The sequence below is a fragment of the Oreochromis niloticus genome, linkage group LG7, assembly GCF_001858045.2.
Source record: "Oreochromis niloticus isolate F11D_XX linkage group LG7, O_niloticus_UMD_NMBU, whole genome shotgun sequence".
Classification (NCBI taxonomy): Eukaryota; Metazoa; Chordata; class Actinopteri; order Cichliformes; family Cichlidae; genus Oreochromis; species Oreochromis niloticus.
Window position 1 is genome coordinate 4,665,250 of NC_031972.2, and position 24,244 is coordinate 4,689,493.

The 24,244-nt window shown below is 39.2% G+C and overlaps 1 protein-coding gene and 2 long non-coding RNA genes across 4 annotated transcripts in view; all 3 read right to left on the reverse strand.

Annotated features, from left to right (window-relative positions):
* Nucleotides 1–6,571: 6,571 nt before the first annotated feature.
* LOC100710909 (uncharacterized) lies at nt 6,572–9,574 on the reverse strand. Of its 2 annotated transcripts, XR_265858.2 has the most exons (4): nt 9,499–9,574; nt 7,645–7,812; nt 7,071–7,173; nt 6,572–6,938 (listed from the first exon to the last, which is right to left on the reverse strand). It is a non-coding gene; the product is annotated as an uncharacterized LOC100710909 (long non-coding RNA). The 2 variants fall into 2 exon arrangements; XR_002062691.2 differs by lacking the exon at nt 9,499–9,574 and having other exon boundaries at nt 7,645–7,966.
* A 4,270-nt stretch (nt 9,575–13,844) lies between these two features.
* LOC100711174 (C-C motif chemokine 3) lies at nt 13,845–18,248 on the reverse strand. The gene is made up of 4 exons (XM_013265636.3): nt 18,028–18,248; nt 17,346–17,519; nt 14,919–15,036; nt 13,845–14,768 (listed from the first exon to the last, which is right to left on the reverse strand). The coding sequence occupies exons 1-4, from the start codon at nt 18,107–18,109 to the stop codon at nt 14,687–14,689; spliced, it is 456 nt and encodes a 151-aa protein (XP_013121090.2). The 5' UTR covers nt 18,110–18,248; the 3' UTR covers nt 13,845–14,686.
* Nucleotides 18,249–19,496: 1,248 nt separating this feature from the next.
* LOC100711446 (uncharacterized) overlaps nt 19,497–24,244 on the reverse strand; it is a 34,242-nt gene continuing 29,494 nt past the window's right edge. The window contains exon 6 of the long non-coding RNA XR_002062690.2: nt 19,497–20,713. This is a non-coding gene — a long non-coding RNA (uncharacterized LOC100711446). The remainder of the gene's footprint in view (nt 20,714–24,244) is intronic.

A 24,244-nucleotide genomic window follows, 5' to 3' on the forward strand; every position in this document is an offset into this window, starting at 1 on the left:
GAGCTTTGGGACGGAGTGATTTTAGGGGAGCGATGGAGTCCAGAATAGAAGTGCATGTTGAATTAAAAAGAACAGTTAAATCTTCTGCACACAGGGAGTCAATCCAGTCCACCGTGGAGAGCTCAGAGTTGTTAAAAGCAGCAGAAAACTGGGATGGTACATGGGTATTGATGATCCGGTGGCGGCGTGAAGGAGCTTGTACTGCAGCAACAGAACATTGTGCAGTGGCAGAAAACAGAACAGGACGGTGATCAGAGATACACGCACTCTCACAGATTTCAGAGACGTGGATACTCAGGCCGTGGGACATGACGAGGTCCAGTGTGTGACCTTTCTCATGTGTGGAGCCAGACACACACTGAGTCAGGTTAAAGGAGTCCAGCAGTGATACAAAGTCTCTAACCAGAGGTTTAGATGGACAACACACATGGATATTCAGATCGCCAACAATAAGAAAATGATCAAAATCTACTGAAAGTCCTGATAAGAATTCCCCAAACTCACTAATAAAGTCCTTGTTGAATTTGGGAGGACGGTACACTACTGCACACAGTAATGGAATAGATGAGTTCAGTTTAAAAAGCTGCAGTTCAAAGCTGGAAAAGGAGGAAGATGAAATCTGATGACAGTCATAAACTGATTTAAAAACACAGGCAAGGCCTCCACCTTTACCAGAAGACCTGGGAGAGTTGAAAAAACAACAGCCTGGCGGAAGAAGCTCAGAGAAAGCCACAGTCTCACCAGCATGAAGCCAGGTCTCAGTCAAGAACATAAAATCCAGTTCATGAGAAGAGAAAAAATCCTTAAGCAGAAACGTCTTGTTGGAGAGGGAATGAGTGTTGATCAAAGCCATAGATAAAATGAGATCAGTAGCTGTCATCGGGATTGATGTGCAGCTGAGTGGGCGGAGGTTTGAAATAACGGTACCAAATCTGCGGATCCGTGGCTGTAGAGGAGCCGATGACCCAACACAACACGCAGGCTAACAGACTTACAATCAGCATTGCAGGAGTAAACATTGAGCAGCAGTCCCACTGTGAAGCTGAGACTCTTTATGTTTACTTCATGTTTTACTTCACTGTAGATCTGATGATGTCTGATGTGATCTGTCCTCATCACCCACAGCTTAAAGCTCTGTATGTTCTTATCTGCAGGTCTAACTACGAGAAAACTGCAGCACTGACCAAACTTTGCTAGTAAGCTTCGATAACAGGAAGATTCAGGGACTCACCACAGCTCTGATCCTCTGATAAAACAAGCTGAAACACATCACTCAGTGTTCGGTGACGTCTTTACACTGCAGACTTTCAGATCAAGTCAAGCTGCAAATATCCAGATTTATTAATGTTTTAATACATATTATTCAGTCCTCATGTTTCTCCTGTTAAATCTCTCCTCTCATTACATATTTGTCACCAGTACTCCTCCTTAATCATCAATTACATTCCTATATACCCTTACTGGCCTCTTTATTAGGTACATCTGTTCAAAATCTCGTTATCTTAAATATCTAATCAGCCAGTCACATGGCAACATATCAACACTGCAATGCATTCAAGCACGAATGTGGAGCAGATACAGCTGCAGCAAGTGTGTGATGCTGTCATGTCAACATGGACCAAAATCTGAGGAAAGTTTTCAGCACTTTGTTGAATCTATGACACCAAGAATTAGGGCAGCTCTGAAGGAACACGGTGTTAAACCGAGTACTAGCAAGCTGTACCTAATAAAGTGGCCTGTATGATTCAGTTTTCATGGAAAATATTCAAACACCTCCCCAGTTTAAAACAGGGTACCATTATAAGTGAAAAAACAAAACAAACTCTCTTTTACACGTTTTTGTCCCGACAGACAGCGTTGCACCATCAAGGTCCAATAAATAGGAATTAACACATTAAAGAGCAAACTTCAAGTTTCACATCAAAAACACATCAAAGTAATATTCAGCTCAGGTCAGTTTTATTTATGCAAGACAAATTTACAGCAACCACAAGGTTTAGCACATGTGACTCTTTGATCAGCAGTTATTCTGGGAGCGTTTAGCTTTAAACACAAAGGCTGCTGGTTCTCCGATGTGCTTGATCTACATCAGGACATTAGGCTGAAACTAAAACTGTAAACCTGCTTTTATATTATAGACATATTTCAGACTGCACAGAATGATACATTTAGAGGTGTTGTAAGAAAACAGTTGCCTACTTGAGATCACGGTTAGTTAAATATTCCACAGGCAGCTGGTAGTGGTACTATAACTAAGTGGAAGCGAATCAGAGCAGCTCAGCCACAAAACGGTACGACCACGTAAAATCACAGAGTCAGGGAATACTGAGCTGCATAATCCAGAGAGGTTGCTAACGTTCTGCAATCAGTCGCTACAGACTTCCAAACCTCTTGTGGCCTTAAGATTATTTCAAGAACAGTGTGTAGAGTAGGGCTGGGTATCGTCACTGATTTCTAGAATCGATTCGTTTCCGATTCACAAGGTCCCGAATCGATACGATCCACGATTCGATTCAATTCGATTCGATTCGATTCAATTAAATTCGATTTGAATCTGGGAAATTTTGACAGTCAGAAATATTATAATTCAGATCAGTACATTTACATATTTTTGTATCTATACAAATAGCTGACACACGCAAGACTTTATCAAAGGTGTGAGCATCACAGCAGATGCCTTTGTGTCAAAGTAGCTGAAGATAAAACACAGAAAAACATGAAGGTGGTTTTCCTGGCCTGGGATTTTATAAAAAATATTCTGCAGTACATCAAAAACGAAAGAAAACCATTAATCAACATATGAACGTTACCTCTGACGTTACAGCGGTTTTATTAGAGACACGGCTAAGCCTTTTGCATTTTGCATAATTTTAAAAAGTTTAAATTTGTTCAGTATTGAACGGCAGAAATTAGGTTTTCTATGTAAAACGAAAAAAAAAAAAAAACAGCGTCCGACAGCGCTGTAAACAACAGTAGACTTGTGGGTAACAAGCGACTTGCGAAGCGAATAAAGCGAATAATGCAGAAGCGTAGTTTGGATCTTCTTTTGCTGCTGGTTCAGTCAATATTGTTTGGAGAGAGATCAAACTAACAGCTTTAGAATCAGCGCAAAAAGGGTGTGAACACAAAGCGCGGACCGCCGAAACATCAGAATCAGCGAGCTGTCGGCTTTCAGCCCCGACCGTGTCCGTGCAGTTGTTGTGCCAAAAAGTGATTGCCGTCCGCGGGAGCGCGCGCAGCCGCTTAAAGCTGCAGCGCCTGTAGGGTGAGAAAGGCGACATCTCACTGATTCTGATCGGCGGGTCTGTGCTGTGTGTTTACGTCCTTGTGCAGAATCCTTGTACCTGCTCTCATTTACTGTCTTAGCTGTTTGGTGGTTGTTGAAATTTTGTGAGGTTTCACCTGAGATTCTGGCGTTTCGGGCACCCTAACCCTAACCCTAATTTATATTAAAAAATCGATTCAGGATTTTAATGAATCGATTTCACGTTATCCAAGCCAGAATCGATTTTAATCGATGAATCGATTATTAAAACCCACCCCTAGTGTAGAGAGCTGAGAGCTTGATGAGTTTCCATGGCAACCATGCAATTTCATCCAAGTCTTACATCACATGGTTGTTTTTCATCCATTGGGCTCGGCCTCTTAGTTCCAGTGAAAGGAACTCTTAATGCTTCAGCACACCAAATATTGTGGACAATTTCACAATCCCAACTTTGTGGGAACAGTTTGGAGTTGGCTTCTTCCTGTTAACATGGGGACAAAGCAAGGTCCATAAAGACATGGATGAGCTAGTTTGGTGTGAGTCCTGACCTCAAGACGACAGAACACCTTTAGGATGAATTAGAGCAGAGACTGTGAGCTATGTCTTCTCATCTAACAGTGTCTGTCCTCACAAATGAGCTTCTGGAAGAACGGTCAAAAATTCCCATAAACAATCTCCTTGTGAAAAGCCTTCCAGGAAAGTTGAATCTGTTATAGCTGCACAGGGTGGGCCGGTATCGTATTAAACCCTATGGATTAAGAATGGGATGTCACTCAAGTTCACATGTGATGGCAGAAAAGAAAATACTTTTGGCAATATAGTGTATTTTCTGTAAAGCAATGGTTCTCAAACTGTGGTACGCGTACTACTGGTGATACGCGGGCTCCCTCTAGTGGTACGCGGGAAGTCTCCCCAAATTTTTAAGATTAAATAATATTCCATGTTCTGATTGAGGGATTTTTAAACAATTAAACAGTTCTGCTATCACTTCCAACATAAATGTCAACAGTGATGTTTTTAGGGTTACTGAAGTTGGGCTACCTGGTATATAATGATGTGCTACATGGTGGCTAGCTACACAGCCATGGTTAGCATAATATAAACACATTAGCACAGTGAAGCTGGAGGATGAACACTAACTTTTTACCACTCGATAAAAGCTAACGCGAGGGTTCCCACTTGTTAGGGACAAATGCAATCGCATGTCGGGATGATATAAACGGACCAAACTTCAGTCACAACAACTGAGATAATCAAGGTTAGTCATTAATATACTGCTGCATGGGCTGGGCTGTAGTTACATTGTAAGGTTTTAAAAACTGAGCTTTAAAATGAATAATGGTAATAAAAACTGAGGGAGACCGACAGTAATCACTGCCTTTTTTCAGGGGCTTGTTCAGATGAAATAAAACAAGATACAGAAGCATTAAAACATGTTAAAAACACAACAGCCTTAATATACACAGAGTAGTTTGGACCCAGAAGCAGGATTCATCAGGTCATCATTCAAAGATTGGATATCCCACCTGCTGTGAATGTTTTAATGCAGTACAGTTGTTATACTTAAATCTGATTTTATTGTCACTTGTCACATCCTGTTTATGACAGTTAAAATAAATAACATTCATATAAGAAATAAGATTGTCTTGTGTAAGCTGTATATGGTGTTAAATACGCCCATACTACTGCACTTTAATGTCGGTCATAATGGTGGTTCTTTAAGAGCCATATATTTTATGAGGCGGTACTAACTGTGAAAAGTTTGAGAACTGTAAAGGTACTTAGCATTAACATCATATGCTGCTACCACTCCTCAGTGGAAAGTGTGCTCTCCTACTGCCTGTGTGTTTGATACACAGAAGCCCAAACTGAGAACAGTAAGGGTAGTTAACGCTGCCCAAAAAATCATTGGCTGCCCTCTGCTACCCCATGAGGCAATCACTAGCTCATCCTATCTCAGGTAAACCAGGGCTATCCCAGCACTGTTTGACCCACTGCCCTCTGGTTGGCACCTCGGGTCACCTCACCAATGTGAGCCATGGTCTGTGTACCCCTTATCACTCAGGCCACCACACACAGACTCTGCTCAGACCAAGTCCTTTGCACTACTTCCAAGCACTTTGAAAACTGTTCTCCAGTGTGTGCTTTTTTCTTGTTTTCTATACTGTATATTACTCTAACTATAATATATTACTCTTGTCTGTTGTTTATTCTTGCTGTCCTACTATTCATATATTACTTGTGCACAGTTGGTGCAGCGCACCCACAGTTTTGTTGTACATGTACAATGACAATAAAAGGCTGTTCTATTCTATTTTCTAGGCCTAAGAGATAGAAACTACTGCTATTCTGTTTGGCAAACTAAGCTAGTTATATATAAGCTACCTGAGTGTCTGCCTCTCTGAGAGGACTCTGTCAGTGGGCTCTGTGTTACGGGTCTGGGTGTTTCAGTCAGAAAGAAAGGGAAAAAACAAGTTTGTTTGAATTATCATTAAAGTTTATGATAGTTGGTAAGTAGCTTGCTTGCTGTCAGCTTGGTATGAGTAAGTTTGTCTGATTTCGAGGAATTTCATCCTGACATTTTGTCTAATTTGTCAAACTGGGGGACATTGTCAAAGCACCGTCATTCATCTTAACTCACTGACATTTATTCACATTGTCTGCTGAAGAGCTGCTGACTGTATGGATGCAGATAACCCTCGCAGCCACTAGGGGGACCTCTAGCTACAAGCTCAGTCTCAGTTGGAGAGAATTAAAATCACCTCATTTGTGTAGATTTGTGTGTTTAGTGTTATAAACTTAAATGTTTAAAAACTAAATATAGAACATAAAGACAATTAAGCTCTGGCGACAGGGAAGCTTGTGTTTGTAGGCTGTGCCAAAACAGCTGGAAACAGTTCAGTTTAGAGCTCCTGATTCACTCTTGAACTTATTTCATGGCTCTTTTACAATCGCTGGATCTGGATTTCCTGGGTCATTTCAAATTAAAAGCCCTGTGGCCCTGCAAACATTTGATTCTTTTAACAGGGCTTTTATTGTGAAAATGTGTAGGCCATAATGGCTGTTATCTTAGCTGTTCCTTGGACTGCACTCTTCTGGACAGAGATATTGGATGTTGTTCCTAGGATCTGCAGAAGTTATTCGCCTAGCCCGGGAGTCACTGCAACGAGTGTGGTCAGAAGTATCATCCTGAATATCATGGTAATTTTGGACTTGAATGACTTCTTTGAACTAGTCTTTTCCCAGGGTGGAATGATTGTACCTTTAACGATGTATCTTTAATGATTTTAAACAACAAGAGTCAGGTACAATTTGTTAATCAACTTTATTACTGACATACATGTCAGTATTGACATTTAACATCTTAACCAAATTATTAATTTAATATTATGATTTTTAATGGAAAGATCTGAAATCAGTGCTCAATAAATGTGTCCTCTCTTCAGTATTATTAACAGTAATTAAGCAGGTAAAGTATGCAGAGGTTCAGCAGCTCTTCGTGTTTACAAAGAGACTTTATGGAGTGGCTGATGTATTTCTGCTCGAGGCATTCATCGATGCTGCAGCAGGTGCTTGATGTGTTAATTGTTTCTTTGTTTCTTGTTTGATAAATTCAGTCTTTGCCCACTTCACAGTCTGCCTCACACAGTACTCCCCTCTGGGTGTCTCGATCCTGCAGAAAAATCTGGATCATTTCTCTGGATCAAAGTCACAGATTTGACTGAATGCTTCACTGTGCAGGATAACACATCACTTTGGCAAATATTAGTAACTGTATCAAAAAGACAGTAAATCACAGACTTACACAAATGCCGGTGTTGAGCAGAGGCTGTAGGTTTTGCTGACGGAGAGGATGTGTGACTTTGGGATCCTGTTTTCAAAGAACTTATAACAGCAAACTAAACGAGCTGTGAGAGAAAAACAGAGATTTGTTTCAGTGCTGTGTCTGCATGTGGAGACTTCTGCATCCAACACATCACAAACACTTTCATATGTTTTAAATAATTAAAAGCCACTACACTGGACACTGATGTGTCACTCCATACCCTGCCATGTTTTAAAAAATGAAAAAAGTACATATTTAAAAAAAATGCACATACAAGTTCAGATACAAGATTTTTTTTCATGCCTAAAGATGAATAAAAATACTTAAGAAAAAAAACCCTGATTGAGGTTGTCATAATTCATGCATGAAAGGGTTAATACAGAGCACTGCATTTCCTGCTGTGGGGACACAGGAGTGAAAATACATGAAACTGAAAGTATTTCTTGATTTGATTGGTTGTTTTATTCACCTAATTAGAGGAAAAATGCAGAGTTTGGCGGTTACAGTAGAATTTCCCTCCAGTCTGGAGCAGAGAGTAGGCTGACAGACTTACACGAGGCATCACAGGAGCAAACAGCGAACAGCACGAGCAGCAGTCCCACTGTGAGGCTGAGAGTCTTCATCTTGACTCCTCTGTAGACCTGATGATGCTGATGTTTCAGAAGATGTCTGAGGTGATCTGTCTGATTACCTCACTTTAAGTCTGCTCACATGTTCTTATCTGCACATTCAAAGTGGTTCAAAGTGGAAAAGTGCTCAAAAACCCAGTAGGTGGTTAGGTGAGTGGGTACTGCTGCAACACGAGACAACAGGAAGCGCGAGGCACTCGACATCGCTGGGAATATCTGACAAAACGAGCTCAAACAAACCGCCCAGCGTTCCACAGACTCTTTACTCTGCATGCACGCACTGGTTTTACATCACAAACACTCAAAGTAGGTCAGACTGGAAATATCAAGCACAGGCAAGTTTAGAGCTTTCTAGGGGCCGTCAAGCACCTAAAAACCTCATGATAGCACCCTTAACAGTATCTGTAGAAAAAACGGTGATAATAGTGTAATTTAGTATTATTTTCTGACATTGTCTTCTAATGTTATATTTTGCCAACTCTTCTACTGGAGACAGGACAGAATAAAAACAGGTTTAACTGCACAGTGTTCTTGATGTCGTGATGTTACACTCACACACACACACGCGCACACACACACACACACACACACACAGCTGCTCCAACAGCGCAGCTCGTCATTAACAAAAATGAGGCTTGTGTTGCTGTGACAGAAAGAAAACAAAGAGCTCATTTCATGAAGTCATCGGTGAAGGTTTTTAAACACACTTTGCTGTGACACTTTTGTTTCAGGCAGTGTGGGGACATTGCTGTGACTTACAAAGTGTTGAGGCTAGATCATTTGAGATTATCAGCTAATTTTACCTTTCAGAGCTGTTAGTCTGCTGGCAGCTGCCAGCCAAGGAGCTGATCTACTTTATTATTTTAGCTTGTTAAACATTTCAGTTGATATTCTGCTCAAATTGGGCTTCATTGTTTGTTTACAGCACAACTGCAGATCCTGGTGAGAGCAAGTCAAAAGGACGTTACCTGTCATGTGAACAGCAGCAGCTGGTGCTGTGCCAAAAAGTGATATCTGATGGTTCAATGAGGTTTTTTTTTTGTTTGTTTGTTTGTGTGTTTTACGTCTGATATTTTTACTTATATCAGTAAATAGACTGTAGAGAACAGGATTCATAAAGGGGTTATGTATAAAATAAAGAAATTACCTGTTTTTGTAGTATCTTTATGATTTTAGATTCTAATCGATCCAGTCCATTTTGGTCACTTAAAGTATGTTTATGGAACTGCAATGATATATTTCTTAAACTTTCTGTGTCCCTCTTGAGTAGATCTCTCTTGAAAACACATTTTAATGTCAATGAAACTTTTGACCTAAATAAATAAAGACTATAAAAAAGTCACTTTTCAAAAAACTGACAGTCAGTTTTTTGAAAAGTCCAGTTCTAGTCTAGTTTGTGTTAGGGAAGTTGTTGCTGACTCAAAATGACTTCATATCATTCATGAGAAATATTTTGGACTTAGATTGTTATCAAGTCATTTATAGAAGTTTAAATTCCCCTAATATTTGATGGAAAATGCTAGAAAACGCTTTTTGGCACGACCCCGGTATTACATTTGTACATGCCAGGTTAGTAGATCACACGCAGGGCTTGCACCCCGTGAGTCCTCAGGATTAACTTCCTCATGAAGTCAGCTCTGGCTTAAAGTAAGATGCAAGAAAAAAATCCATCTTACAAATTTTCAGTGTCTCCGCTGGTTTACATGTTAATGAGTACAAATAACAGGCAACTCAAACTTAAGAACACTGTCAGCGCACCGTAATTCATCCTAACTCACCGACATTCGTTCACATGGTCTGAAGAGCTGTTTCTTCCTCCATGCGGACAAGCATGCAGATAACCCTCACAACCACTAGAGGGACCGCGAGCTGCATGCTCAGTCATTTCTGGAACATGACTGGATTTCATGTAGGTTACACAGAAAACTCAAAGCACTGAAAACAGAAAATAAATGAGAAAACACCGAAAATAAAGAAACAGGAGTCATTGTTTCAGTGCGTGTGACAGAGCTGTAACAAATGTGCTGAATGAAATGGAATTACACACAGACAGGTCGATTAAAACCAGCACTGAAACCTGAACAGATGAAAATACATTTGCAGTGGGCTGAAGCTGATGGTCAGTGATGGAGACGATGCTGGAATGTTTGTCTGCTGTTGGTTTGATGAACCACATATATAAGAAAATAAGCTAATTTCCCAGATTATTTATGATTTGGGGGACACGTCAGGCAAAAGTTCAGAAGACATGACAGTCATTACCCCACAGGTGTACACTGACATTTTTCTCATTCCACTCATAGAAAAGCAAGCATCAGTGCTCTCTGTGAACCTGATCTGAAGACCCTGCAGTCCCCTGCAGACATGCAGTCGTGGTCAGAAGTTTTACAGACACTCATCACAGCCATGAATATCATGGTAATTTTGGACATTAATGATTTCTTTGAACTGGTCTTCTATGCTGGAATGATTGTACATCGTATTATCTTGAATGACTTAAAAACAAGATTTGTGTGCAGTCCAAACGCCACTAATATTCGATCCTCTCCAAGATGCACCTCAACCACACATTTTTATTAGCCATCAACAAGCTTCTGGTACAATTATGGCCAAATATATGAGCACTTTTTGTCAGAAATGATAGAGTTGATTTAAATTGTTTGGTTTCTTATGGTTAAAAGCTGGGCCCATGCTCAGCTTTAAAGCGTAGACTAGAAAGTTTCAATAGGGTTGAACTCAGGCTGTTCTAGAAGATTAATGTAAACCTGCTTTGTCTATTTCTGAAACAGTTTTGATGTATGTTTGGGATCATTGTCCTGCTAGAACACCCAACTGTGTACAGGTTTCAACCACTCAGCTGTTCATTTGAGGTGAGGTGGAAGAGGTAGTCCTCCTCCTTCATTAGTCCGTCCACTTTGTGCAATGTATCAGTATCACTGGTAGCAAAACAGCCCCACACCATGATGCTAGCACCACCATGTGTGACAGATGACCCAGTGCTCTTTGGTTAGAAAGCCTCACCTTTATTTCTGCAAATATACCGTCATTGTAGCCAAACAACTCTTAGCTCCTTGGACTTTGTTTTAAGTATTGGTGAATCTACTGAGTGCTGTTTTCTATCATGTAATCAACCATAATCAGTTAATAATAGGCCTTGTGTAGTTGAAAGACGCTGAAGAACTTTCAGCACCACTAATAAAAGATTTAAGTGGATGTATGTTAATATTTGAAGGTGTAAAATCACTCTGGAAAAAGAACGGTTCAGCAAAATCATTAAAAGCCCACAACAACCATGATGTTCATGCACATGACTTCTGACCACAACTGTACTGAAGTTGCTGAGATCATCGCTGGTCTGAAACACGCAAAAGTCAGCCTGTGACCACAGCAAACAAGCTTAACTTCAGCTCTCCGGGAGTATAGTCGTTCTCGCTGGTAGTTTGAAGATAATTAGTGTGAATTTATTGCAATAAACAATATCTAATATGACAGAAGTTTGATGAACTTTCATCTTTGCTCAGAATCGGCTGTTCAAAACCCCACAAGGCTGCCCTCTGTGATTAAAGCGATGGGACGAGTCGTGACTTCTCAAAATGGGCTCATTGAACGCAGCACAGATAAGATCTCAGAGAAGCTCACGGCTCTCCAACAGGAGATTGAGAGACCAGTGATGGACTGCTAGATCGGTTATGAAATTGACATGCAGTTGTTCGCACTAAAGGAATACCACCATCATTTCATGCAGCTACCATATTGGCGCCAGCTGTGGTCTCAAGGTTGGAGCTGAACATGACAAATTCTCACCCTGAGAACAGACGGTGTTTAGACTGTTCCTTCCTATCCTACGCAAGGCCACCTGGGTCGGCTGGAAGACTGTTTACTTAGCCTGGCTGGGCGAAGGACACTCTCTCAGCTAAACTCAGGACACACACACGCATACACATACACTGATACACACTCATCCCCCCTCCCTTTCCAAACGCCTTCGATGCTTGTTGCCTCCCGGTGCAGATGGCGGTCGACTGGACCAGCGCAGACATGCTGCAGGACCGGATGTGCTGTCTACACCGGCTCTCTCTTACCCTTACCCACACCTGTTGCTTGTCTTGTGTTTCTGTGGGGGGTGGTTTTTTTGTTTGTTCTCAAACTGTTCTCCCAGTAGGAGCTCAGTCTGAGTGGAATTTTTTTTTCTCCTCCTCTCACCTCATGTTGTGTATTTTCGTTTTTTGTTTTTTTTCCCTATCAGCCTACCTCTCTGACATGTTTCCCCCATGTGATGTATGTGTAAAGTATGTTTGGTCACAGGGTTCCTTTGTAAGTGCGCATGTGCCATTTAGCGTGCTGTAACCCATAATTTCCTTCGGGATTAATAAAGTATTTCTGATTCTGATTAAATGTGACCCCGATCTTATTTTATTTCATGTTTTCTTGCCCCACAACATATAGACCTTTGTAAATAATTTAATAATCACATTCTTGGACTAGTGTGTGCTACTTAGAAAAAGACTGAAAATCTGACAAGAGGTTATATTTTCCTACAGATGCCAGCTGAGGGGAAAAAGGTAACCTTTTTATGTTTTGTTGTCGGCTCCAGGCAGGGTCAGATACTCCAGTTTCCTCAGATATGACAAACATGGACTCAAGGATGAACTAATTATTTGCGGTGTTTCATTTTATAGGTCACTTTGACTAATTCTGACTATACACAAAAACTGTATGCAATGAAATTATGTATTTTTGATTTTTTTCACCTAAAGGTCGAAGGTCAACTACAACCCAAATTTTGTAAAATGTGGAATGCTGCGTAAACAAAAAAATGTGAACAAAAAAAAGGAAGCGATGATTTCAAGATCAACAAACTGTTTTTCACAACTGTGACAGGCCCACGTTTGCTACTCTGAGCATCTTCTTTACTTTAATAACAGTCTGTAAACATCTGGGAGCTGAGGAGAGCAGCTGCTGGAGTTTTGGGAGAGCAATGTTGTCTGAGAGGATTCTAGCTGCTCAGCTGTTCTTCTTTGTCTTATATTTTGTTTCATGAGTTGTATAAAGCATTTGCATTCTATTTTTATTCCATTGTATATTTTATTCTATTCTATTCTTTACAGTTGTGTACAGTATTCTTATTTCTATTCTATTCTTATTGTATTCTAATTTTGCTATATAACTTTTGCACTGTCCACTTCCTGCTGTGACAAAACAAATTTCCCACGCGTGGGACTAATAAAGGTTATCTTATCTCTTATCTCTTATGAGGGATTAAATGTTTCAGCTGGTGAAAGGTCTGGACTGCAGGCAGGAAAGTTCAGCACTCTGACTCTTCTGTTATAAAGCCATGTTGTTGTAACAGATCCAGTGAGCAGTTTAACATTGACCTGCTGAAATATGCAAAGCCTGAAAAACACACTCCAACCTCTGACATCAACACAGCATTTTTCCCCTGAGAGCTGCACTGGATATTTTCTCTTTTTTTAGACCTTTCCCTGTAAACCTTAGAGACGGCTGTGTGAGAAAATCCCAGCAGAGCTGATATGCCTGAAATACTCAGACCAGCCTGTCTGGCACTAACACATTCTGATGCTCACTTTGAACTTCAACACTTCGTCTTAATCATGTTTAAATACAATGAACTGCTGCAAAAAGTACATTTAACATCCAAAATGATAATGATAAAAGGTAAGATGAATTATTAACTTAAATAAGCACAAGTAGAAGATCGTCAAAGTCTGCAAAATAACTGAAATAGTAACAGTATCTAACAGGGTTTTCTTTTCAAAAGTAATCTCCACTCCTCCCATTCATTTATGAATATGAAAATAAAACCTTTAAAAACAATCTGACCTGCTAAATAAAACAGACTTAGCAGCACCACACAGTCTGTTCAGTTTCCACACTGCACTTGCGTAAGAAAGCATTTGTGCAGATAAACAAGTTTAACTTTAGAGCAGCTCAGGAAAGTTTTCCCTTTTCAGTTAATGGCTTTGTAAAATGTCTTCTTAGTCCCATAGTGCACATTCACCTTCAGCTGTACAAACTCTACTGACAAAACTTTTATAACCAGCATTTGGATCAATTTCAAAAATTAGGTCATGAAAACACACTTTTACATTCACAGTCAGAGTCGTTTAGTTTTATGAAATGCAACTTTAATGAAGAATAAAGCAGAGCGATACAGAGTGATTTATAAGTGCTTCAGATATACTGTAGCTGCATAACAATGAAGACAGTGAAAAAAATGAAAATGATGAAAAATGTTTCAATACTTGTTATATATACAGCTGGATCCAAAAGTATGAGAACATCTCTAATTTGTGCACAATTTTCATCTGAATCTGTAAATAATCTGAAAGTCTGAGGAATCAAAACCATTTAAAACTGTTTTTAACTCTGCGTTAGAGATTAGTGCCAGGAAAATGAGTGTGTAAGGAGATAAATAGCAGAGGAAGTGAAACCACAGTGGATCAAACCTGCAAGGAGACTTTAAGTCTGGAGGTGGTTTTGAATTTCTGTGGTTCTTAAGCACTTTCAGTTTGCTGTAATATCATTTACAGATGATCAAGGAGGGAAGAAATGTCATGAAGTGCCACAGTCGAGCTCACGGAGTGCTTTAGAATGACCCGTTGTTAACTATGTTTGATTTCATTCACCTGTGGCAACAAGACTGAAAACACCTGAATTCAAAGAGTCCCAATACTTTTGTCCATATACTAAATACTGAAATTAATTTATCTGAGGTTTAAAATTTTACCCAAATAGTTGAACTGAATTTGTGATTTGCAAACATTTGAAAACACAGAAAAAATAAATTCATTCTCTCTTCATTAAAAGTTACAGTATTTAAGCGAGTAAGTTGTGCAAAGGTTTGAAACTCCAGCATTGCCTCGAGTCTACAAAGCAGTTTTATGCAGTGACCGATGATTTCTGGCTTGTGACATTTATTGGAGCCATGGCAGATTTTTGATGCATTTATTGTGCTCTTTTGACAAATTCTCTCAGTGCCCAATCCTCAGACTGTTTCACACACAAAAGCCTTTTGGGTGTCTCGACCCTGCAGAAAAATCAGTATCATTATTTTGCTCTCATATTCACATATTTTACTGTTAACAGCAGAAGTACAGTTTTGATGTGGATGATCATACAACACTTACTTGGAAAATATTAGTGATCATATCAAAGAGACAGTGAAAGACTAACTTACACAAATGCTGGTGTGGAGCACTGACTGTGAGTTTTGGTGATGTTGACGATGTGCGCCTTTGGGATCCGTTTGTCAAAGAATTCAAAACAGCAAAAGTCAGGTGAATTCACTGCCTTAGCTGCAACAGAAAAACAGGGATTGCTCAGTGCTGTGTCTGCTTCTAATGACTTCTCCAACATGTAAAATAAAAAACCTACAATTTCTCGTGTTATAATAACATGTTGAAAAATATTGATATCCTGTAAAAACTGGGAAAAATCCAACACAAGTGCAAAACAGAACACATAAATAAGAAAGCCTGAGTAAGAAAAATATTTTAAACACTTATTAATTGTTATTAATACGTTTTAATTGTTGTTAATTATGGATCTGACAGAGTAAGTAAAGTAAATGTTCAAAGTTTATTTATTAAGCGCTTTTCACAAACAGGCAGTCACAAAGCGCTGTACACAAAAGGCTAAAATAAACAAGAACATTAGTATCTTAAATAGACAATACAAAAGATTAGATAAAATACGGTAAGGTTAATTGGTAGTTTTAAAATAAAATAAAAAAAATCAGTAAAAAATAAATAAATTCTCAACAAAAATCCTGTTTAAACAGAAAAGTTTTTAACCACACGTAGTTGTGGTGGTAGACTGTTCCACAGCCTTGGTGCCACAGACTGAAACGCTCTGTCTGCTCTAGTCTTTAGTCCCGTACGGGGAACAACCACCAAACTCTGAATCTGGGAACGGAGACAACGAGCAGCAGTGTATTTTAAGCCGAGATAAATCATCTGCGGTCTGGCCATTTACTGCTCTGTATGTTAAAACAAGAATTTTAAATTGGATTAAAAAATTATATTGGGAGCAAATGTAAAGAATATAAAATAGGAGTGATGTGAGCTTGCTTGCTAGAATGTGTGAGAAGACTGGCCGCAGCATTTTGTATAGCTTGCAGGAGAGAAAGAGATGATTTGACCCAGCTGGTAAACAGGGCATTAGAATAATCTAAACATGATGACACAAATGCATGGACATTTTTTCTAGTTCAGCTGAGAAGACCATATGTCGCAATTTAGAGATGTTCTTTAAATAAAAGAAACAGGAACGAGACAAAGATTTTACATGCGAGTCAAGGCCCAGAGAAGAATCAAATATTACTCCAAATATTTGACTTAGCAGTTGGACAGAAAGAAGCAAGAACCTGATTGATTTTAGCATGTAGTTCAGGAGGAGCTATGATCACAGAAATGTCACTAAAAGATTGATTAATGCCGGCTAAAGGAAGAACGTAGAAAGAAAATAATAATGGACCCAAAACTGAACCCTGTGGAACCCCACATGTTAGGGGGGCAATGTTAAAGGAGAACCTGTCTGTTCTAACAGAGAAGGTCCTAAAAGATAAGTAGAAACCAGTCTAAGGCAAAGCCAGATACACCAGCCAAAACTTCATATCAAAGGCTGCACTGAGATCAAGCAAAATGATCACAGACTTATTCCCCACACCAGAAGCCATTAAAAGATTATTATACACCCTCCAGGATTGCCGTCTCAGTGAAGCGCTGCCTCTGAAAGCCAAACGGAAAAGGGCCAAGAATCTGTAATCTGCAGGCTGATGATGACAAGTAGAGCTGGCATCAAGATTCTGTTTCTTCAGTAGAGGAGTTACCGTGTTTAAAATAGGATGTGAGATGACCTTGTCTCAGTAGCTGTAACTGGAGAAAAAGAAATACATGACCCAGGGCACTGAGGCCATCTGCATAAGGGGAGGCATCTGAGGAGATTTTGAATCTCAAGTCCATCACCTTATTAACAAAGTAATTGAGAAAAGTTTACATCAGAAAGTAGCACAGCATTCTAAGTTGGAAATAGAACCAATAACGCTGATAGTCTCAAATAATACTCTTAGTAAAAGTATTGGGGTAAAATATAATTAATAAAATTCATGAAATAGTGACTTTTTAAAAATACTTTTATTTGCTCAGGCTTTCTTTAATAATGAGAATGTGATAATGATAATAATAATAATAATAATGATAATAATAATAATAATAATAATAATAATAACAATAATAATATCCACTCATAAGCCATTATTTTGTGCCACTATTCTCAAATCAGGTTGCAGGAAGACGAAGCAAAGAAGCCCAGACCTGTCCCTCAAGGCGATCTTTAACCTTCAAACTCAGGTCTTCTACCAGACACCTGGGACCTTAAGGGTCCTGTGCAGTATCTTTGCTGCTCCTAGGACTAGGCTCTTCTGGACAGAGATCTCTGATTATCACTGGGACCCTCCACATCTTCTCAAGCTCCTTTGTTAACCCTTGGTATTTTCTCGAGCGTTTAGTCATTTGATCATTTCCATTTTTCCATTTTGGTTTTAATCATGAAAATACAGAAAATTTAGCGCTCACAGTACAATAAAGTAAGCTAGAAGACTTACAGGCATCGTAGTACGCAGTGAACAGCACGAGCAGCAGTCCCACTGTCAGGCTGAGAGTCTTCATGTTGACTTCACTGTAGACCTGATGATCCTGATGTTTCAGAAGATGTCTGAAGTGATCAGTCCGAACACCCTGCTTTAAGTCACGTTCTAATCTGCACATCGAAACCAATTCTAAGAAAAGTGGAAAAACAATCAACAGCCCCAAAGGTGGTTAATAGATTGGGTTTTTCTGCAACATGAGATAACAGGAAGTTTCAGAATATCAATCTGATTATCTGATAAAACAAGCTGAAAAAACCCAATGAGTCTTCTGCAAAGTCCTTACAATGCATGCAGTATCTTTATCTCATGTCTCAAACACCGCAGATTAATAGGTCAGGCTGTAAATACTACAGTATAATTTGATGAAAAATTCAATTAACAGGGATCTTTTTGTGGTTACATGTCTTCCATCTTATGGTTTTAGAAATAGTCGAGCAAAGACTAACAGCCTCGGCAAGTTGCTTGAAGAGGTATACCAGATAGACAGAAGGCAACTGAACTCTACTGAACCATCCAAGCTATACTATCAGTGGCAGGGGGACAATGTGAGCACAGCTCCACCAAGGCAGTAGACTGCGCAATACTGGATGTGGTGTACAACACTAGAGGCCAACTTCAAGCCAGTGGCACAACTTACCATAAAGTGTGGGCTGTACCAAGGAGGTGGCCTGTGAACACTGCTGTCCTGCATAGATTTGAACCCCCCTCAGTGCAACCATTAAAAAGACTGGCTATGGATACCGACTACAGAATGGAGCAATCATCAGCCACCTCCTCTGCATGGATGACATCATGCTGTATGCCAGGAGTGAACAAGACATTGATTCACTGATCCCACCACGAGGATCTACAGCAGGGGTCGGGGAACTCCAGGCCTCAAGGGCCGGTGTCCTGCAGGTTTTAGACATGTCCTTGATCCAACACAGATGATTTAAATGATTAAATTACCTCCTCAACATGTCTTAAAGTTTCCAGAGGCCTAATCATTTGACTCAGGTGTGTTGACCCAAGGTTAAAAGCTGCAGGACAGGTTAAAAGCTACTACCAGACGGTAACATTGCAGACATCGAGGACAGCTACAGATACCTAGGAATCCCACAGGCAAATGGGAAGTAGGACGAGGCCACTTAGACAGCCTAAGAAGTCCTGAGGAGTCAGCTGAATGGAAAGAAGAAGATCCAGGCAACCAACACCTACACCTGAGTTTTTAATACATCTAAATAAATCTAAACACATCACACCAAGTAACATTTATCAAATTGTCTATTGTCTCATTTTGGTGAGTCAGAACAAATTTCAGTCTAATTTTAATTTTTGTAACTGACACAAGTGACATTGAGTATGTTCTATTGCAGTGGTTATTTGAATAACTGTTCGATTTCTATCAGCTCAAATCAGTCTATTTTCCTCTGGCCTTCACAAAGTATTTTCTCCCAGAGAACAGCCGCTCACTGGATATTTTTCAGACCATTCTCTGTAAACCCTAGAGACCCTAAAGTGTGGGAAAACAGAAAGTAAATCAGCCATTTATGAAAAATTCAGACCAGCTCGGCTGGCAAATAACAACCACACCACATTCAAAGTCCCTTAAATCTCCTTTGGCTGATTGGCTGATTAGATATGAGTTGAACAGTAGATATGGTGCAAAATGTAGTTTGATTGGTTGGTGGTCATATACAACCACAAGGAAGTCATTTTTAAATGCTTTTCAACAGAAATGTTTGATACTACAAATCGTTTTACCTCAATTGCAAGAAATGGAAAGGTCACTGACTGTTTGACTGAAAAATTAATGTTAAAAGTTCAGATATGTTAGTAGAAATAGAGGATCGTCAGTGTCTACAAAATAACTGACATAATTAGAACTCTTAACATGCTTTCCCTTTAAAATGCCCCACCTCTTTATGGGAACTGTAAAGAACCGAAGTAACATTCTCACCACTCCGTCTCCCACATGGAAAATATGCAGTTTATAAATATGTCACATTGTGCACATTCACCTTCAACTGCTTCTATTAACACATTTTCATAACCAGCATACTGATGAATTCCAAAACAAAGGCCACAGCATGAAAACACTTTTACATTCACTGTCAGATGGAGTCGTTGAGCTTTGTGAAATGAAACTTTAATGAAGAATAAAGCAAAATAATAAAGAAAGACATATACAATCTTTTTAGATATACTGTAGCAGCATAACAATAACACAGTGAAGACAAATGATCACATGATTTGATACATGTTATACATAGCTAGATCCAAAAGCCTGAGAACACATTTAATGTGTGCAAAACTTTCATCTGAACCTGAAAATAATCAAAAATATTTGAAATTGTTTTTAACAATCACTCTCAGAGATTAGAGCCAGGAAAACAAGGGCCTTTGTAAGGAGAGGGAGAGACACCACAGTGGATCAGACAGTGAGAGTTTGGGTCTGGTGGTGTTTCCAGACCCAGAGCTGAACACCTGGTGTGAATCAGCTGCACCCTGACTGAGGGCAAGCAGTGATCCATTCTTCAGAGATGTGCTCCAACAGTGATGTAGATCTTTGTGGAGAAGAATTCACACTGCAGCAGGATATTGAAGCCAAACACACCTCAAAGCTTTGGAGATCTGCTTAAAGAAAGCCTAAGAGTGCTGACTAACATAAACTTTGCTCATCAAATGAGGCTCTTTGAGACACTGTCACATCAACCTGGGTCAACATGGTTTAAGGGAAGGTAGGCGGTGCAGAATACTATATGGACAAAAGTATGGGGTCACCTACACATTACACCTACAGGCCATGAAAACCCACACTTCAATTTGAATTCCAGAAGAGGAACTCTGGAGTTACTTAGTCAACAAAACATTGGAGACTTTTTCAGCACTCTATCTTTGCACTCACTAATCCTGCCATCTAACTTTATGTCGTCTGGCACTTCATGTGGCTCTTAAATGCTCCCATCTTACAGTAAGACCACCTTCAGATGATTATGGGATATTAATGAGGGAAGACATTTTATCAACTGAGTTTTACATACGGGATTAACAAAATTCCCAAATGATGAAGCTGATATTGTGATAATGTAAAAAAAAAATGAAATCAGCATAAAATAAATGTTTTCTATATTCTGCAGCTGTAATTAAGCAGGTAAAGAATGAAGGGGTTAAAATTCCAGCAACAGTTTACAAAGTAACTTCATGGAGTGACAGTATTTTGTGATTTTTGAAGTGTTAACTGTAGCATTGGTTCAATTTTCGCTCTCTCTTGTTTGACAAATTGTTCCATTGCCCACTTCACAGTCTGTTTCACACAGAAAAGCCCTCTGGGTGTCTTGATCCTGCAGAAAAATCAGTATCATTATTTTGCTCTCATATTTACACATTTTACTCTTAATAGGAGAGTTATGGCTTTAATGTGGATGATCATACATCACCTATACATTAGTTCATGGCAAACATTAGTGATCGAATCAAAGAGACAGTGAAAGACAAACTTACACAAATGCTGGTGTGGAGCACTGACTGTGAGTTTTCACGATGGAGACGATGTGCGCCTTTGGGATCCGTTTGTCAAAGAAGTGAAAACAGCAAAGGTCAGGTGAAATCACTGCCTTAGCTATAACAGAAAAACAGGGATTGCTCAGTGCTGTGTCTGCTTCTAATGACTTCTCCACCATACCAGATATAATTAAGGTTAATGCTCATCAGGCAACAAAAATAGGGTCTTTCAGTCTGACGTCATTAGCTGTTTCTGGGTCCGAACTCTCCACTTCAAACGAACACTGCGGCATCACTGAGAGTTACAAACTGTCTAAATTCTTTCATCTGTAATAAAATGATCAGTGTGTAACAATTAGGTTTAACATCCAGGCATCCATGAAAACTGAATTTATAAAGTTTAACGGAGTTCAAAGTTAGCAGGGAGTTAACTCGATAGTTTCCATCTAAATATAATATACTATGTTCTGACTGAGGGATTTCTGAATTCAAACATACAGCTCCGCTATCACTTCTGACATAAATGAAGACAGAAAACTAAACAGTAGGGACGTTTGTAGGGTTACTGAAGTTGAGGTTGGCTGGTATATAATCATGTGCTACGTGATCGCTAGCTACACAGAAACTTCAGCCAGGAGAACAACAAGTTACATTTCTTTTAGCATTTATTGTTTTTTATAATGTCACAATTCCAACCCTCCTCCTTTATCTTGCTTGGAACTGAGAAAAGTGACCCGAAATAGGCACTCTGGCGGAGATTTTTTTTTTTTTTAGTTGAGCGGGTAGTTTTAAACGTTGTGATCCACAAAAAGTAACAGTAAAAGAAGAACTGACTGCGTAACAGTCATTCATTTGCAGTTTGGACGGTGTGAACATCTCCTGCTCTGACAGCAGCTGAGGGCGACTGCTGCGTGACGTCTATCACCAGCAAAAGTCGCCAGATTTGTCGCTGCAGCGACAAATCTGGCGACTTTTGCTGGCTTTTTAGAAAAAAAGTTGCTAAGGGGGTCTAAAACCCTCATACACACAATAATAACATGGACTGAACCACTACTCACAACTACTGGCACTTTATATAACTACTGTATAAATTATCCATATGTCTCACTGATCTCAACTGCACTACTGTAAATGCTGCATAGACAATCATACTGTACAATACGATAATTATAGTTTTACAACTGTTTACAACTGTTTATTAATACTCGCAACTGTATATCTACAATCTGTATAGTTTTCACATTTTTAACCATATGTATAACCTGTACATAGCCTGTACATAGCTTGTACACTCACTACAGCTATAGCCCGTACATACTTACAGTTATAGTATATTCATAACATACCTTCATACCATGTACATTGTAGCATACCTATAATAGATCCATATTCTGTAATATATCTATATTATGGCTAAAGCACTTTCTGGATGGATGCAAACTGAATTTCGTTGCCTTGTACTTGTGACATGTGCAATGACAATAAAGTTGAATTCTAATTCTAAAACTCGCTAAATATAGTGACAAATACACTAAGTTGGCAACTCTGGGTTCATGCGTCATCACTGCAAAAACAATTTTAAAAAGTCTTGTTCATCCTATTGGTCCAATTGAGCTAGTTAACTACCTTTAAAAAGCATTATTTATTTTTTTAAAAATACATTATTTATTGATTTTAATTAGTCAAAGTCTAAAAAGGGTTGAAACTCCTGCTACTCTGCTTACTTTGCCACACTAGGCTAGCTAGCGTTTAGCGTCAGTGTTATGTAATTTCGTTATATATATATGTGTGTGTGTGTGTTTATTTATAAACAAGACCTTTTTTCAGTGGATACAGCTACACACTGATTACATTTATTTTAGGTAAGGCCAACGCTACCTGTACATATACAGACAGTGAAAAAATATACTATGATATTTTTTAAGGCATGGTAAGATGCTGGAAAATTTTAGCTGCTTTTTTAATTAAAAAAAAAAATTAACTAAAAGTTTATGCATAAATCACACAGATAGATGACAAAAATAACCAACATATAATTTCTAATGGCAAGATAAGATGTTCAGAATTACTCGTATTTTGTGTGTGAAAACAAGAATATCTGGGAAAAATCTAACACAGACTTACAGGCATCGCTGTGGTAAACTGCAAACACCACGAGCAGCAGTCCCACCATCAGGCTGAGAGTCTTCATGTTGACTTCACTGTAGACCTGATGATAGTGATGTTTCAGAAGATGTCTGAATGATCGGTCCGATCACCCTGCTTTAAGTCGCTTTCTCATCTACATATTCAATGCAGTTCTGAGGAAAGTGGAAAAATGATCAACAACCCTAAAGGTGATTAATAGATTGGGTTTTTCTGCAACATGAGACAACAGGAAGTTTCAAAGACTCAATATCACTCTGATTATCTGATAAAACAAGCTCAGACAAACCACTTCATCTTCTACAAAGTCCGTACGATGCATGCACTGCATGCATACTTGTATCTCAACTCAGAGTAGTAGGTCAAGCTACAAATATTAAGGTATAATTAGATGGTAAATTCAATTAACAACATTCATTCCTTTTTTTCCCCATTAAACCTCTTCTGTCATTTCATAATTTTCATTAATACTCCTTAATCATCAATTTCGGCACAGCTGTCCTTCATTCAGGCTGCAGCAGATTCACGAGGCAGCATGTAAGACATCTGCTCATGCCTGATGTATATTAGTTCAGGTTACACAAATCATTTTCTGCATACAAAATATGTATTATGGATGTGTTATGTTTACATGTTGCATATTTGTCTGAATACTAGCTGCAGAAACATTTCAAGCTGCATTGGAGGCACAGTTATAACTGATCCCACCTCATAGTTTTAAGCAACTAAAGGTACTCTAGTTAAAGTTAGAGAAAGACTGTGGCTCTGATTAAATGTAAACAAATTCATTGTTCATGCTGGGTACTTTTCTTGTTAACCATCCTTTATTTGGACAACATGACAAGAGCAAGGAGCACATAAACGTGGCGCAAGTCATGCTAATAAACAAGCTAGCCGGCAAGACAAGCAAAATGAAGAACAGCAGCAAGCTGTTTAATATTTTTCTCCTCGCCTTCCATAAAGCTAAACACACGTCCCATGTTCAATTCAATTCAATTCAATTCAATTCAATTTTATTTATATAGCGCCAAATCACAACAAAAGTCGCCTCAAGGCGCTTTATATTGTACAGTAGATAGCACAATAATAAATACAGAGAAAAACCCAACAATCATATGACCCCCTATGAGCAAGCACTTTGGCGACAGTGGGAAGGAAAAACTCCCTTTTAACAGGAAGAAACCTCCGGCAGAACCAGGCTCAGGGAGGGGCGGGGCCATCTGCTG

Coding starts and splice junctions, on each gene's coding strand:
- LOC100711174 (XM_013265636.3), bottom strand. CDS start 18,109: ATGGTTGCACTGAGGGGGGTTCAAATCTATGCAGGACAGCAGTGTTCA. Junction 17,520..18,027: donor GGTACAGCCCACACTTTATG/GTAAGTTGTGCC, acceptor CACTTTTCTTAG/AATTGGTTTCGATGTGCAGA. Junction 14,769..14,918: donor TGCTCCACACCAGCATTTGT/GTAAGTTAGTCT, acceptor ATTTTTCTGCAG/GGTCGAGACACCCAAAAGGC.